This window comes from Sus scrofa, chromosome 14 (assembly GCF_000003025.6).
Source record: "Sus scrofa isolate TJ Tabasco breed Duroc chromosome 14, Sscrofa11.1, whole genome shotgun sequence".
Lineage (NCBI taxonomy): Eukaryota > Metazoa > Chordata > Mammalia > Artiodactyla > Suidae > Sus > Sus scrofa.
Window position 1 is genome coordinate 29,695,529 of NC_010456.5, and position 18,098 is coordinate 29,713,626.

General features: G+C 39.3%; 1 protein-coding gene across 10 annotated transcripts in view; it reads left to right on the plus strand.

Annotated features, from left to right (window-relative positions):
• The window catches only part of MPHOSPH9 (M-phase phosphoprotein 9), a 67,730-nt gene that overhangs the window by 36,502 nt on the left and 13,130 nt on the right, over window positions 1-18,098 (plus strand). For all 10 annotated transcript variants that reach the window (XR_002338917.1, XM_021074061.1, XM_021074060.1 and 7 more), the window contains 4 exons: window positions 365-580; window positions 12,182-12,229; window positions 13,378-13,442; window positions 14,962-15,063. Coding sequence is in view for 9 of the 10 variants with exons in the window: in XM_021074061.1 (XP_020929720.1) it covers window positions 365-580; window positions 12,182-12,229; window positions 13,378-13,442; window positions 14,962-15,063 (431 nt within the window). In the remaining variant the exon portion in view is untranslated. The remainder of the gene's footprint in view (window positions 1-364; window positions 581-12,181; window positions 12,230-13,377; window positions 13,443-14,961; window positions 15,064-18,098) is intronic.

Consider the following 18,098-nt stretch of genomic DNA (forward strand, 5'->3'; position numbering starts at 1 on the left):
TTTATATATATATATATGTTTTTTTCTTTTTTTGTCTTTTTAGGGCTGCACCCACAGCATGTGGAGGTTCTCAGGCTAGGGATCGAATCAGAGCTGCAGCTGCTGGCCTTCGCCACACCACAGCAATGTTGGATCCCAGCTGTGTCTGCAACCTACATCGCAGTTTGTGGCAGAGCCGGATCTTTAACCCACTGAGCTAGGCCAGGGATCAAACCTACGTTCTCATGGATACTAGTTGGGTTTGTTACCGCTGAGCCACAATGGGAACCCCTTATTTTATATTTTAATGTCCACAGTTTATTAGCTACTTTTGAGATGTATGGGGTGTTTTTGAACAGTGTATTATCCTGTCTTTGTTTTGTAGAGTGATTTCAGAGAACGATTCAATGCAGCCAGCAGTGCCTCCAAAATTTTGCAGGAACGGATTGAAGAAATGAGAACAAGTAATAAAGAAAAAGACAATACCATCATTCGACTGAAATCTAGACTTCAAGATTTAGAAGAGGCATTTGAGAATGCTTACAAACTCTCAGATGATAAAGAAGCAAGACTAAAACAAGAAAACAAAATGTTTCAAGATGTAAGTGATAAGTAATGGTAACTCACTGATGTGGTTGGCTAAAAGTAATTTCAGTTATGGTACCCTTAACAAGCTACTATGACTTTTTCCATGTTTATTTTCATTTTGCGTAACTTTGCTATAGCTGCGAGTGTACATACAACCTTCTGAACAAGTTAGTTGGGTGTTACCTTGAAGCAGGAAGTCAGGGCTTTCAGATCAATGGTGTCATTCCCTCGCCTTTCTGTCTCTAGCAGGTCAGCTTTTGATCTATCTTAAATCAACATCTGTGTGTCTGACAGGTAAAATGAACCAGATTTAGAATAGACTTGATAAAATTTTTCACTTTGATTTCATTTCACTTAAAATTTAGATTTGTATAACATTGAAACTGGATAAGGTTTCAGGTAGATTTTTTTTTTTCTTTTCCTTTTTAGGGCTGCACCTGAGGCATATGGAAGTTCCCAGGGGGTCAGATCAGAGCTACAGCTGTTGGCCTACATCACAGCCACAGCAACTTGGGATTCATGCTGCTTCTATGAACTATACCACAGCTCATAGCAACACTGGATCCCCGACTGTGGTTTGTTTGTTTGTTTTAATGGTTGTATTTTGGCTGTTGAAATTTTCTTTCTAGTAGCTTTAGATTTAATTCTTTTTTTTTTTTTCTTTTTTAAGGCCTGTGGCATGTGAGAGTTCCTGCGCTTGGGGTTGAATTGGAGCTGCAGTGCAGGCCTGCCACACAGCCACAGCATTGCTGGATTTGAGATGTATCTGTGACCTATGCCACGTCTTGTGGCAACGCTTGATCCTTAACCCTCTGAGTAGGATCAGAGCTTGAACCTGAATCCTTGCAGATGCTATGTCAGTCTCAACCTAGGTGAGCCACAGTGGGAATTCCTAGATTTGATTCTTGCTGCTTTGTTTTTAAAATATATTTTCAGGAGTTCCCGTCGTGGCGCAGTGATAAACGAATCCGACTAGGAACCATGAGGTTTCGGGTTCGGTCCCTGCCCTTGCTCAGTGGGTTAACAATCCGGCGTTGCCATGAGCTGTGGTGTAGGTGGCAGACGTGGCTCGGATCCCGCGTTGCTGTGGCTCTGGTGTAGGCCGGTGGCTACAGCTCCAATTCGACCCCTAGCCTGGGAACCTCCATATGCCGCGAGAGCGGCCCAAGAAATAGCAAAAATATATATATATATATATATATTTTTTTTTTTTTTTCAGAGTGCCCTGGTGGCCTAGCAGTTTAGGATTTGACATTGTCACTACTGTGGCTCAGGTTTGAGCCCTGGCTCAGGAACTTCTGCATGCCACACGTGTGGCAAAAAAAAAAAATTTATTTTCTTGAAGTATAATGCATATAAATTATTTAAATCTTGAATGAGAAACAGTAGTCTTCTCCACCTCTCCCTACCTTGGAGTCCTCTACCATAGCAGCCATTATTTTCAGCTCTTTAAGCTGTTTGTTCTAAAGTTTGGCTTCGTGTTTCTAATAGTAAACTTATATTGCCCTTTCTTTCTCTGTCGGTTTCAGACATTCTGTATTGACTTCCTCCTGTGTACAGTCACAGTTTAGCTTTCTTAAGCCATTTATTCCCCAAAAATACACCTCTCTCCCTCCTTCCAATGTGATTAGTGTATTAAACTGATTCTAAGAAGCTTATTCTTTTATATTCAAACAACTCTGAAATTCCTTTTTTTTGTCTTTTTGTCTTTTCTAGGGCCGCGCCCTTGGCATGTGGAGGTTCCCAGGCTAGGGGTCCAATTGGAGCTGTAGCCGCCAGCCTATGCCCGAGCCACAGCAACTCGGGATCCGAGCCATGTCTGCAACCTACACCACAGCTCACAGCAACGCTGGATCCTTAACCCACTGAGCGAGGCCAGGGATTGAACCTGCAACCTCATGGTTCCTAGTTGGATTTGTTAACCACTGTGCCACGACAGGAACTGAAATTCTTTTTTTTTTAAATGTTTATTTATTTATTTACTTTTGCTTTTTAGGGTTGCACGCATGGTGTATGGATGCTCCCAGGCTAGGGGGTGGAGTTGGAGCTGTAGCTCTCAGCCGACACCACAGCTCATATCAATGCCAGATCCCTGACCCACTGAACAAGGCCAGGGATTGAACCCTCATCGTTATGGATACTAGACGGATTCGTTTCCACTGTGCCACAACCGGAACTCCAAACAACTCTGAAATTGAAATGAATCTTTACACTATAGTATCATATTTTAATTGGCATCATTTTTTTCCTCTTAGTATTTTACTAAATGGCATTAAATAAAATAGTATGATTTCTAGTTAGTGGTGTCTTAGGTTTTAAATATGATATAATTTATAGATTAATCAGAAATTAGTATTTCTTGGAGTTCCCGCTGTGGTTCATCTAATTGGTAGTATCTTGGGAGTGCTGGAACGCAGGTTCAATCCCTGGCCTGGCACAATGGATTAAGGATCCAGCATTGCCACAGCTGCAGCTTAGATCTGATCTCTGGCCCAGGAATTCCATATGCCACAGGGTGGCCAAAAATTAAAAAAAAAAGGGATTCAGTATTTCTTATGTCTATGCAAATATTTTTCAGCGCTAAGCTGCAGTGTTTAGTGACTGTATTTACTTTCTTTTACAACTTTTATTTTTCTTCAGCTTAATAATTTCCTTGTCTTTTTATCTGCTTATTTTTTTTTTTACCTGCATAGCACTTGACTCTATCCCACCTCCCCAGTCCCCTTGCTTCACTCTGAACTAATTGCCCTTGAGATCTGATACTCAGATTTCTAGGACTTGCCTTTGTCATCATCCTGGAAATTATCTTTGCTTCTTTCCTTTATTGAATCTGTCATTTTGTGTGGATTCTAGATCATCTTTCCTAGTTTAACTTTGTTTTGCTAGAGTGTATCTCCTGAGAAAAAGAAAGCATGAGAGACAAGTGTTAAGGCCTTCCATATCTGAAAACTTTTATGCCGTCACACTTTACTTAAAAAAATTTTTTTTTTATTTTTTAGAACAGTTAGATGTACAGAAAAATTGAGATAGTAGTGTTCCTTTATATCCCACATCATTTCCCCTCTTATTAACATCTTGCTTTAGTATGGTACCTTGGCCCCAATTAATGAACCAATATTGATACATTGTTATTATTAAGTAAATGCCATAGTTTATTCAGATTTCCTTTTTTTCCCACTAATATTCTTTTTTTTTTTTTTTTTTTTTTTTTTTGGTCTTTTTGTCTTTTTGCTATTTCTTTGGGCTGCTCCCTCAGCATATGAAGGTTCCCAGACTAGGAGTCTAATTGGAGCTGTAGCCACCGGCCTACGCCAGAGCCACAGCAACGCGGGATCCGAGCCGCGTCTGCAACCTACACCACAGCTCACGACAACGCCAGATCCTTAACCCACTGAGCAAGGGCAGGGACCGAACCCACAACCTCATGGTTCCTAGTCGAATTCGTTAACCACTGCCCCACGACGGGAACTCCTCCCACTAATATTCTTTTTCTGCTCCAGGACTCCCTCCAGGAGACCACACTGCATTTAGCTGACATGTCTCCTTAGGCTCTTCTTGGCTGTGACAGTTTCTCAGATTTTCTTTGGTTTTCATGATCTTGACAGTTTTGAGAATGACTGGGCAGGTATTTTGTAGGATGTCCCTTGGGATTTGTCTGATATTTCTCTCATGATTAGATTGGGGTTATTAGGAGGAAAATCACAGAGGTAAAGTACAATTTTTGGAATGTCATATCAGCAAGCCTTACATTTTCTATTCCTTTACAATCATTTTAGTAAAGTTTTAGGAGGGAGTGCATATGAACACTGTGTTGAGTGTGCCATATTTGATTAGAACTTGACATGGTTTGGTTATTACTGTTCTTATTCATATGCATCATTAGTATAATTTTAGTTTGTGTGATTACATGAACTCCTGGTTTTTAAAACTTCTTGTACCTTTTCCTTTACATAATAACAGACTTATAGAAAGTTGCAAAAATCATGTAAAGAATTTCCGTATACCATCACCTAGATTCTGAATGTTAGCATTTTACAATATTTGCTTTATCATTCTGTCTGTATATAGTTAAAAGATTTTTTTCTAGGAGTTCCCATCTTGGCTTAGTGGGTTAAGAAACCCACTGAGTATCGTGAGGATATGGGTTCGATCCCTGGCCTCACTCAGTGGGTTAAGGATCTGGCATTGCTGTGGCTGTGGTGCAGGCCAGCAGCTGCAGCTCCATTTCGACCCCCAGCCCAGGAACTTCCATATGCTGCAGGTGTATCCCTAAAAAATAAAAGTTTTTTTTTTTTTTTTTTTTTTTTGCCTTTTTTTAGGGCTGCATCCACAGCATATGGAGGTTCCCAGGCTAGGAGTCGAATCAGAGCTATAGCTGCTGGCCTACATCGTAGCCACAGCAACGTAGGATTCAAGCCACATCTGCAGCCTATACCACAGCCCACAGCAACACTGGATCCCTAACCTACTGACTGAGGCCAGGGAGTGAACCCACAACTTCATGGTTCCTAGTCAGATTCATTTCCTCTGCGCCATGATGGAAACTCCAAGATTTTTTTCCTAAACTATTTGAGAGTAAGTTGGAGATATAATGTATCTTTATCTTCTAAGTATTTCAAGGTATATTTCTTAAAAACAAGGACAGTCTTTTATATAACTGCAGCAAAATTAGAAAATTAACATTAATATCATTATTTAATTTACATACCATTAAATTTTTGCAAATTATACTACAGATGTTCCTAAATAGCAAAAGAAACTTTCATTTCCCTTGTTCAGTATCTGATCCTGGGTACATTTTTTTCCTGTCTTTTTATCTTTTTAGCGCCACACCCACAGCATATGGAGTTTCCCAAGCTAGGGGTCTAATCAGAGCTGTAGCTGTCAACCTACACCACAGCTCACAGCAACGCTGGATCCTTAACCCACTGAGGGAGGCCAGAGATCAAACCTGCAACCTCATGGTTCCTAGTTGGATTTGTTTCTGCTGCGCCACGACAGGAAGTCCTCATCCTGGTTACATGTTGATTGAGGTGTCATATCTCTTTTATCTCCTTTAATCTGGAGCAGTTCCTTTGTCTTTTAGAACCATAAAACTCTTTGAAGATTATAGACTAATTATTTTATAGAACTATGCTTTCTAACATGGAAGTCACTAGCCACATATGAGCATTTAAATTTACATCAATTGTAACTAAATAAAATAAAAATTCAGTTTCTCAGTAGCATTAGGATCATTTCAGGTGCTCAGTAGTCACATGTGGGTTGGGTACTGCAGAGGGAGACACTTCCATCATTGCAGAGAGGTCTCTTGGATGGCACGCTGAGGAATGGTCCTCAGTTTGGGTGTGTATTTCCTCACTGTTAGATTCAGTTTGTCAAGATGCATAGGAGCCTTTCAGCATTTCTGGTTAGTCGAGACATGGTAACTTTGGGGTATTAACTCCAATCACTTGGGTAAGGTGGGGTTTGCCAGGGGTCTCTGCTGTAAAGTTATATAGTGCCCCTCCCCCATTGGAATTAATAAGTAACTTATGAGGGGATAATTTCAGACTAAAATCATGTCTTTCAATCACCTTTTTCTGATCAAACTTTTTTTTCTTTTTTGTCTTTTTAGGGCTGCACCCACGACGTATGGAGGTTCTCAGGCGAGGAGTCTAATCGGAGCTACAGCTTCCGGCCTACCATAGCCACAGCATCGCTAGATCTGAGCCACGTCTGTGACCTACACCACAGCTCATGGCAACACTGGATCCTTAACTCACTGAGTAAGGCTAGGGATCAAACCCAAATCCTCATGGATACTAGTTGGGTTTGTTAACGCTGAGCCACGACAGGAACTCCTCTGATGAAACTTTTAACCGCTATCTGCAATATGCCTCGATGAGTCTTGCCTGAAACCAGTAATTACTGAGGTGGTTGCCAAATGGTGTTTTTCCTTTTTTTTTTTTTTTCTTTTTTTTCCTAGGACCACACCCTTGGCATATGGAGGTTCCCAGGCTAGGGGTCTAATCAGAGCTCTAGCCGCCAGCCTATACCATAGCCACAGCAACTCGGGCTCTGAGCCACATCTGTGACCTACACCACAGTTCACGGCAATCCCGGATCGTTAACCCACTGAGCGAGGCCAGGGATCGAACCTGAAACCTCATGGTTCCTAGTTGGATTCGTTAACCACTGAGCCACGGCGGGAACTCCTCTTTCATTTTTTTAAATTTATTATTTATTTATTTATTTATTTATTTTTTAGGGCCATACCTGTGACATATATAAGTTCCCAGGCTAGGCTTTGAATTGGAGCTGCAGCTGCTGGCCTATGCCACAGCTCACAGCCACCACGCTGGATCCTTAACCCACCGTGCGAGGCCATGTATTGAACCCACATCCTCATGGATATGAGTTGGGTTCGTTACCTCAGAGCCACAATGGGAACTCCAAATGGTGTTTTTTCTAATTCTATGATTCCTTCTACACTTTCCTGCAAGGAGAAGTTCTCCTTTCTCCTTTAATTATGCATATCAGTGTGAATGCATGGATTCTTATTTTATTCAATGAGCTACTCTTTTTTTTTTTTTAACTATGGTAATTTTTTGGTGCTTTGTCTTAGTTTTGGCTGGAGGGATACATGTGAAGCTAACTTGTGTGGCTTTTTTTTTTTTTTTTTTTTTTTAGTCTTTTTGCTATTTCTTGGGCCGTTCCCTCGGCATATGGAGGTTCCCAGGCTAGGGGTCCAATTGGAGCTGTAGCCACCGGCCTATGCCAGAGCCTTGTGTGGCCTTTTGACATGTTCCTCTGAGCACACCCAGACTTCCTGCCACTGCAAGACTTTTCAGGCCCAAATAGTACTTTTATAGTTCATTCCTAAATCAGTCATTTTTTCTGAAGAGCCCTGTTTCCTTTAAGTGCTATTTAGAAACTTAAGATCTAGAGATGTTCATTGCTTCTGGGATGTCATTGTTTTTAATCAAAAACCCACCACAATTATGTTTGAGTAGCAATAGAGCAGCAAAGAAAAAAAAAAAGCAAAGGATAGGTAGAATGTGGTTTTCAGATGAAATTATATGAATATTGCCAGTGATAACACTGACTTTCTTTGCATTTATCATGTCAAATATTTTAAGCATTCAGAAAGGTATGTAGAGTAATATCTTGAATACCCCATACATTGGCCATCTGTAGATACGGTGGAAACACCCTCTTCTCTTTCTTCCCATCCTAGAGGTACCTGCTGTGCTCATTACACTCTTGGTTATCCCCATGCACTTCCTTTTACTTTTAATACACATGCATGTGTCTATAAACAATATATAGTAATGTTTTGTATGTTCCTGAACTATGCACTATTATATATGCACTGTATCCTTCTGGAACCTGCTTTCTCCTCTCAACATTGTTTCTAAGATTTACCATGTTGATACGTGTAGCTTTTATTCACTTTTATTTAAACATTTGAAATATTTCTGGTATACACAGGAGTATAGAGAATAATATAACAAATACATGAGGACCCACCACCCATCTTGATAATTAATACTTGATAATAAATACTGCAGATACCATTGAAGACTCCATATACCTTTTCTGGTCACCTCTGCCTTCCTAGAAGTGTGAATGGTGTGAATGTCATTCCCATGTCTGTTGTTATATATTATGTGTATGGTTGCTTGTTTGGCCTATCTTAAAGCTATTCATAAATGCTGTCATGCTGTATTTACTATCCTGAAATTGTTTGCATTTGTGAGACTTATCCAAACTGATACACACAGCACTAATTCATTTGTTTTCATTCCTGTGTAGTATTGCACTGTGTAATCTTCCACAGTTTATTTATCAGTTTTCTTGCTGCCAGTTTCTGTTGCTGTTATGAGCAGCATTGCCATGACCATTCACATAACATGTCTCCTGTGCAAATGTATGCCAGTACCTCTAGGGTATTGTTGCAGTTACTAGAGCTGCAAAACAAATGACCCCTAAACTGGACATATTCTGCTCCTGGACTTAAGTGGTCTAGGAAGTTAGGACTGGGCATAACAGGGGCAGCTTATCTGGACCCTGCATTATCCAGGACCTCCACTGGAAATTCAGAAGCTGGGGGCCTTTGATGAAGCAGTTCCTAAGGCTAAGGCTGCAGTTCCTTCCATGTGGCCTTTTTTAAGCTTCTTTGCAGCACGATGGCTGAATACTAAGGACAAATGTCCTAAAAGAGCCTTCTAACAGCCACAGTGCCTTTTATGAGTAGCCTTGGAAACCATGCAGCATCACTTGTGTCGCATTCTGTTTGTTAAGCAGTCGCAAAGTCCTGCCCAGGTTCCAGAGAAGAGGAAATAGACACCAGCTTTTGGTGGTGTGTAACAAGATTCTAGAAGAGCTCATGTGAACAAAAATATTGCTGTGACCATTTGGGAATAGTGCTGTTGTCACACAGAGCATATGCTAATAAGAGCAGTGACTAGGACATAGATTAGAAGCACTGTCTTCATCATTAGATAACTGCTGGATGTGTCTCTGGAATGGTTATTTTTCACCAGCAATGTATGAGAATTTTTATTTTTCTAGATTATTTCCAGTGTTTGGTTTTGTCAAACCTCTTTGCCAATCTGATTGATGTTAAATAGTTACCTGTATTACAGTTGTCTTCTCTTGGCTTGTGGCCAGCTTTTCATTTTATTTGTGGTGTCATTATAGGGTACAAGTTTTGTATTTTAATGTCCAAAATGCAGTCTTCTCATTTATGGTTTAGGCCTCTTTTTTTTGCCACACTCATGGCATGTGGAAGTTTCCAGGCCAGGGATTGAACCTGTGCCACAGTTTCAGCCTCCACCCAGCTGCAGCAATGCTGGATCCTAAACCTGCTGCATGGGAATTTCTGGGCCTCTTTTATGTCTGGTTTATAAAATCTTTTTCTACACAAAGATTGGAAAATGACCTTCTATATAATGCCTCCTAAAATTATAAAAGCTCTACTTTATATATTTAGGCCTTTAATCTGTCTCAAAGTACCTCTCACCTTGATGTGAGATTGGAATTGAACTTCACTTTTTTCCAGATGAGTAAACAATTTTTCGGGAAGCTTTTTAGGATCTTCTTTTTTATCTTTAGTGTTCTGATAGTCCATAACAGTATGCCTTGATATAGGTGTTTTTTTATTCATTGTTTGGGGCATAGGTACTTTCAATCTGGAAATTAACATCCTTCAGTTCTACAAAACTTGCTATTATTTCTCGATTAATTTCCTACTTCTCTCGGCTCTCTCTCTGGAACTTTTATGAGTAGATGCTGTATTGCATGGGTTGATCCTCTAAGACTTATTTATGTTTCGGTGTCCATCATGGCCTCTTTGTTATCTTTTGGTCTTAGTATGTATTATTTAACTTCTCTTAGTTTCTAAGACCTCTTTATTATTCTGTCATTGCTAGTTTTTCCTTAGCCTTCTGTTCTTATTTTATAACATTGTAATTTCTCTGAAGATATTAATAATAGTTTTCTTTCAACACTTTTCTTCAGTTTTCATTCTTTATTTCTTCTAAGTTAACCTCTCATTTGGATATGAATTCTGTTTTCTTTCTTTTTTTGTGTGTGTCTTTTGTCTTTATAGGGCCATATCCACAGCATATGGAGGTTCCCAGGCTAGGGGTCACATTGGAGCTGCAGCTACAGGCCTACCACAACCACTGCGACCTACACCATGGCTCATAGCAATGCGGGATCCTTAACTCACTGTGCAAGGCCAGGGATCAAACCTGTGTCCTCTTGGATACTAGTCAGGTTCGTTAACTGCTGAGCCACGATGGGAACTCCTGAATTCTGTTTTCTATTTTGGTTCTTTGGTAGGCTCACATTTAAGAGGGAGGCAATAAAAAGCTATTTGGGGAGTTCCCTGGTGGTTGAGCAGTTAAGGATTGAGTGTTGTCATTGCAGTGGCATGGGTTTGATCCCTGGCTCTGGGAACTCCAGCATGCTCTGGGTGTGGCTAAAAAAAAAGCTCTTTGGAGACTGTGCATGAACATATAGGACTTATTTCCTGTTATAATCTTCATTGACAAGCAGTCATAAGCAACGTACCAGGCATTTGGTTAGGGAACCTTCAGATGTAGAGGTGTTTTTTCTGGGGTTGTTGAGTTTTCCCAAAGAAGAGTCTCCCAGGCTCTGGTGGCAGTGAGAGAGGTGGGGAGTCAAGTTGTTTTTTTTTTTTGTTTTTTTTTAAGACTTTCCCTTAGGAGTTTCTGTCGTGGTGCAGTGGTTAATGAATCCGACTAGGAACTATGAGGTTGCAGTTCAATCCCTGGCCTTACTCACTGGGTTAAGGATCCGGTGTTGCCATGAGCTGTGGCGTATATTGCAGACACAGCTTGGATCTGTGCTGTGGCCCTGGCATAGGCCAGCAGCTACAGCTTGGATTAGACCCCTGGCCTGGGAATCTTCATATGCCACGGGAGTGGCCCTAGAAAAGGCAAAAAGATTAAAAAAAAAAAAAAAAAAAAAAAGACTTTCCCTTAGTCATTTTCTCTCAATCCCTTTGCCACCCCCACCTTCCACCCACTGCTGTTCTACTTGGGTTTCCAAAGTTGTGTTTTTCTGTCCCAATCATGTCTTCCATACCCTATTGCCTGGCTGGGCAGTCCACTGCTGTATAGGTTGGGAAAAGAACCTGGGCTCTAACTCAGGACTTTGAACCACTTCCTTGTGGCCAGCTCTCCACTTCAACTCTGTCTACCACTGAACCTGGGGTCAAATTCTAAGCCTCTGAAAGTTATGAAGATATCAAACTGTTTGCCATTAGTATCCTTTCCTCAGGTACTGGAAGTTGTAGTGGCTTCTGCTTTGCAGCATCTTCATTGAAATCTCTCCCTTGTTGCTCTTTTGTTTTCTCTTTAATTGCTTCATTGTTAATTTAGTGGGATCTCAGGATATGAAGAAAATCCTGTAATGAATCTTTTTGCCTGGAAGTCTTACATATTTTTTTAAAAGATAAATTATCTAATTATATTAGACTCTAGGGGTTGTAGCTTTATTCTGTGGACCTAACTTTACAAAAGGTAGCATGCAGCAGTTGAAAAGAGAACAACACACATTTTAATCTTCTCAAATACTGCTTACTTAAGGGTATTGACTGATACAGATTATTTGTTTCACTTTTTATTTTGAAATAAATTCAAACTTAGAGAAAACTTGCAAGAACTGACCTATTCCTTTTTCCTGGGCATACCAGTTGTTAACATTTTGCCATGGTTGCTTTATCATGACATATATATGTATTTTTTTCACATAAATTTTTTTTCTTGAATCGTTAATTTATAGACGTCATATCCCCTTTACCCCTACACTTTCAGTATGTATTCCTAAGAATAATAGCCACAGAAGAGTTAACAATGTAAAGAAATCTGATAATGATGCAGTTCCTATCCAAATTGTTCCTTTATGGCACTTTTTGACCTAATCTAGGATCCAACTCAGTATGGTGCCTTATATTCACTCATCTCTTTTGTTGCCTTTAATCTGAAACAATGTGTTAATCTTTTTGTTTCATGATATTGGCATATTTGAAGAGTATAGACTATCCCTCAGTTGATATTATATTTAATTTTGTGGTATAATTCTTTGCTTTTCCTTGTAGCTTCTAGGAGAGTATGAGTCCCTTGGAAAAGAACACGAAAGAGTAAAGGTAATTGTTGATCATTCATGTTCTTTTTTTTTTTTTTTTTTTTTTTTTTTTTTGTCTTTTTGCTATTTCTTGGGCCGCTCCTGTGGCATATGGAGGTTCCCAGGCTAGGGGTGAATGGGAGCTGTAGCCGCCAGTCTACACCAGAGCCACAGCAACACGGGATCCGAGCTGAGTCTGCAACCTACACCACAGCTCACGGCAACGCCGGATTGTTAACCCACTGAGCAAGGGCAGGGATCGAACCCACAATCTCATGGTTCCTAGTCAGATTCGTTAACCACTGCGCCACGACGGGAACACCAATCATTCATGTTCTGGACCTCCTGTAGAGGCATAGGCATTTGAGTGACAATCAGGAGATTTGACCCTCTTTCTCCCTTCCCCTCCCCTCCTCCAGCCCCATTTGGCTATTTGCCCTAGACCACTCACTCATCCTGTCAGTATCCTAACTTCCAAATATCTGCCCACTTACCTCACAAGTTTGTTAATTTAACAAATAGGTATTGAGTAGCTGTTACATTTGAGATGAGACAAAATTTTTAGAAGAGTATACAGTGGCATACAGATGCAGAGAATTATTTAATACCATTTAAATATAAAGTTTTGTTTTCCAAAACATTAGCTTTTTGTGGGGTTGAGTTGATTAAGTTTGAATTCTTAATTAAAATTCTGTTAGGGATCTACATATTTGAATTCAGTGAAACCCCACCATAAGTAAGTAGGATCCAGGTAATTCTGTTGCAGAAAATGCAGGGTTGTGATTATTCAAGGTTAGGGAAAAGGCCTGCATATCGAGTAGCCAAGAGGTCTGGGCTTTCAGGAACCAGTCATTATATCCGAAATCTCATCCTTGCAGGTATTAGCTTTGCCATTTACTGGGGTTTCAGTCAAGTTTGTGTTTAAAATATGTCCATTTCAACACTGATTGTTTCTGATGAAGTAAAGCATAATAGGCTTTACTTATTAAACAGGGGGTTACACACATTTTATATTGGCTCTGTGGTTGATACCGTACTTGCCCGAGTATCTGCGTAATTTTCTTTGTAGCTATCTGATGTAGCCTTAGTTTTATATTATCCATTTTAAAATAAAAGGAATACACCTGAGTATGTAACTTCAGTTATTAAAATTTTTCTTTATTTTCATAGGATACATTAAATACAACTGAAAACAAATTGCTTGATGCACATACTCAGATTTCTGATTTGAAAAGGTAAATAAACTATATTGTCTTCCTAATAAGCAAATACCTTTAATTGTTCTTTCAGCTCTTAAATATGTGTCTATAAAAGAAAGCTTTTCTTGAGGGTTTTAAGCACTTTGAGATTAGATTTTTATCCACATCTTCTCTTTGTCTGGAAATATGTTTGATTCCAGCCAAAATTTTTTAAATGATTAGAATATATTGGAGGCTGTGCCTGAAAGGTGTGTGTCTCCAAACATGATGTATTTTCTTAGCACAGGTAAAACCCAAGTGATACTAAATCAATGAAAAGAATTTTAAGAAGCAGTCTAGTTCACTGAATTGTTTTGTGCTCCAAAAAGAAAATAACATTCACACCAATTTTGTAGTCATCTATTTTCTTAAAGACCTGGTGGTACAGTGGGTTAAGGATCCAGTTTGATCCCTGGCCTAGGAACGTCCACGTGCCATGGATATGGCAGAAAGAAAGTGAGGGAGGAAGAAAGGAAAGGAAGGGAAGAAACTAGTATTGCTACTACTAGAAAATCCCCTCAAAAACCTGGTTTGGGGCTGTGGTCATGATCTGATTTGCTTAATTGGGTAGGAACAGTATCATGAATGGCCTCTATGGCAAATGATTAGATAATTCTAATTGGCTTTAGAGCATATTTTTACATTTTTATTTGGAGATAAGTAATATCCCCATTTAGAGATTTTCCTTCCTTAAGAACTTGCCATAGGGAAGAACAGTAACTATGTCGAGCTTTCTCATCTTTGCAAGTCTTTTCTGTGATATACAGTTCTAGGGATAGATTCCTTATCAGATTGCATCAGCCCTGTTAAAGCTTTCTTTCTCAAACCTTCCTTACAACAGAATAGGTAAGAATTTGAGTTTTAAAAGATGAAATGGAGACATATTAAAAATTTAAAAGAAGAGAAAGAATGCCAAGATACCCTCAAAACAATTGGCCAGAGTATTTAATTTCTGTTGGTAAAGTTGAAGATTAGCTTTTATTCTGAATATGGCACAAATTAGATGAGCTGCCTGTAGGTTGAGAGTTATTCAGAACAGGAAGTTCTTTTTAATAGCTCTACTTTGGATGGTAAGCCTGGTTCTTCTTTTGTTAGAGCATTACCTATATATATTTCATATGAATACACACAGAATTTAAAATGTTCAAACTGCAAATTTATTTGATTGCTTGCATTTTAATTTATACTGTGTATTTTGATCTACAGTATAAATTTATAATTTTTACTTGCTATATTAAGTACATTTGTTGCTCCCTTTTCCTTAAGTTGTAGCATATAAAATGCTGATTTGTAGAGTTTTTCTATTTGCCTTTTATATTTATTCTCCCTGATTTTGTTAAACTTTTTAAAGTTTAAAGGTAACATTTTTCTATGAAAAAGGTTTATGGATTTGTAGCTCTTTTGTCACCCTTTCCTGGAAGTGTTTGTTAAATAAGTAATTTGTAATTAAACTATGTGGGTTTTTTTTTGGCTATTGTTGAAATGTACTTAATTTATCTTATTGTTTTTGAATTAGAACAATTTCAAAACTTGAAGCTCAGGTCAAACAAGTTGAGCATGAAAATATGTTAAGTCGTCTTCATAATTCTAAAACTCCCATGAGACCCTTACGTGCCAAGTAAGTTATTTCATTTAATCTCTGTAAAGCTAGAGATAGGTGCACCCTGTTATTGCACTGAGACACTTGTTTGTCTAAATCATGAGAAAGACAGGGTTAAATATCATTATAGAACTCAGATGTATCTAGAACTTGATGCATAAAACATCTAATTGTTAGATATCAGGATAGCTCTCATAAGCAGAGGCATTTGCCAAAAGGAGGAAATGGTAAAATCAGAATAGGAATTAGGAGAATCAGGATGTTTTTTGTTTTTGACTCTGCTTTTCTGTGTGACTTCAGGCAAAATCACTTAATTTTTTTGGAGCTCAGTTTTATTATTTGTAAAAACAAGGACATTGGGCTAGAACATCTCAAAAGTTCTTTTAGCCTTGAAATTCCAGAAATTTTATCCGATGTTAATGGAAAGACATAGGAAGATGGGGAGTTCCTGTTGTGGCTCAGTGGAAATGAATCTGACTAGCTTCCATGAGACGCAGGTTTGATCCCTGGCCTTGCTCAGTGGATTAAGGATACGATGTTGCTGTTAGCTGTGGAGTAGATCACAGACTCCGCTCAGCTTGGATCCCTTGTTGCTGTGGCTGTGGGTGTAGGCCAGCAGCTACAGCTCCAATTTGACCCCTAGCCTGGGAACCTCCATATTCCTTGGGTGCAGCCCTAAAAAGACCAAAAAAAAAAAAAAAAAGAAAATTTATGAAGATGGATCTTTATTAGGTTGTATGGATTTTTCTTTTTAGTTTTTCTAAATTAGCTTCGTTACAATTTAAGGGCATTATCTTGATGATACATTTATAGAGTATTTTGTCATATTAGAATTGCTTTTTACTATCATTTTGTTGTAGAACATTAAATGAGTAGAGCCTAACTTCCTAATATTGACATTTTATTAAAAAAAGATAAAATTGTAAATGTTACTCTTTCTATGTTGTAATTGTCAAATGAGAAACTTTCTAGCTCTTCATTAATTAATCTCAGTGGGACATAATGAACTATTTAAAGAGAAAGTTATGTGAATAATTGAAATTGGACATTTGAGATTGAACAAAAGAGAGTATTAGGGAGTTCTGCTGTGGTGCAACAGGATTGGTGGTGTCTCTGCAGCACCAGGATACAGGTTTGATCCCTGGCCTTGCTCAGTAGGGTTAAAGGATCTGGCATTGCTGCAGCTTAGGCTTAGATCATGACTGCAGCTTGGATCTGATCTGATCCCTGGCCCAGGAATTCCATGTGCTTCAGGGTAGCCCAATAAAAGAAGAGAGAGATTTAGATTGGAGTTGGGGAAAAGCCTTTCTGTGGAGGTGACATGTAAGCAGAGAGGTAAAATGTGTATAGAGTTGTTCAGGTGGAAAGTGGGGAGGGAAGAGGGGTGTTCCAGACAGAGATGTTGGTCTTGCTGAGTCCTGAGTTAGGAACGAGTTTAATTTTGTGTTTGAAGAACCCAGAGGAGTTCCTTCTGTGGCACAGTGGGTTAGGGATCTAGTGTTGTCTCTGCAGTGGCTTGAGTCCTCGTGGAGGTATGGGTTCAACCCCCAGCCTGGTGCAGTGGTTTAAAGGATCTGGTGCTGGTGCAGCTGTGGCGTAGGTTGAAGCTGCAGCTTGGATTCAATCCCTGGCCCGGGAACTTGCATATGTTCCAGGTGCAGCCCTAAAAAAAGAAAAAAAAAAACACCCTCCAAGTTCCTGTTGTGGTTTAGCAGAAACGAACCTGCCTAGTATCCATGAGGATGCAGTGGCCCTGCTCAGTGGATTAAGGGTCTAGGGTTGCCACAAGCTGTGGTATAGGTTGAAGACTCAGCTTGGATCTCTTGTTGCTATGACTGTGGTATAGGACAGCAGCCGCAGCTCTGATTCAAACCCTAGACTGGGAATGTCCGTATGCTGCAGGTGCAGCCCTAAAAGGCAAAAAAAGAAAAAGAAAAGAAAAAAAGAAAGAGATACCCTCAATAGAAAAGTAGTAAAAGAGTATGAACAAACTGTTCACAGAAAAAGAAACCTAAATGACTAATGAAAATGAAAAAATGCTTGTTTCACTAGCAATCAGAAAAATGCAAATGAAAACAGTAATGGAATACCACTCCCACCAGCAGACAGGCCAAACTTAAAATCTAATTACTGTAAAGTTTCTTAAAGATGTGAAAAAAATAGGAACTCTAAACTACTGGTTGGACTGAAAATTGGTGCAGCACATCTGGGGAGTGTTTAGTCAATATCCAGGAAGATTGAAGATGTGCACACCACACATTTCACTGTTCTAGTTTTAGGTATTTAGCTTAGAGAAGTTCTTACACATGTTAATCATAGCACTATTGAAAGGTAGCACATTAGAAACTAAACATCCAGGAGTTCCCGTCGTGGCGCAGTGGTTAACGAATCCGACTAGGAACCATGAGGTTGCGGGTTCGGTCCCTGCCCATGCTCAGTGGGTTAAGGTTCCGGCGTTGCCGCGAGCTGTGGTGTAGGTTGCAGACGCGGCTCGGATCCCGCGTTGCTGTGGCTCTGGCGTAGGCTGGTGGCTACAGCTCCGATTGGACCCCTAGCCTGGGAACCTCCATATGCCACGGTAGCGGCCCAAAGAAATAGCAAAAAGACAAAAAAAAAAAAAAAAAAAAAAGAAAGAAAGAAACTAAACATCCATCAACAGGAGAAAGAATAAATAACTTGTGATACAGTCATACTGTGGATAAATGATTAAAAGGACTGAGCTATATATATATATTAACATAAGTAAATCTCAAACATAATATTGAGTAGAAAATGCAGTATTAAAAGGATGTATATGTTATGCCCTTTGTATAATTTTAAAAGTACAACCAACCATATACTGTTCCTGTCTTACAGTTAAAAACACATATGGTAAGATGATAAAACTTGTTAAAACTAAGCATGAGTGAATGCTTGCTATTGTACCCTTCATAAATTTCTAAGAATGTTTGAAATGCTTAATTTAAAAATTGAAGGGAAGGAGTTCCCATTGTGGCTCAGCAGGTTAAGAACCTGACTAGTATCCATGAGGATGCGGGTTTGATCCCTGGCCT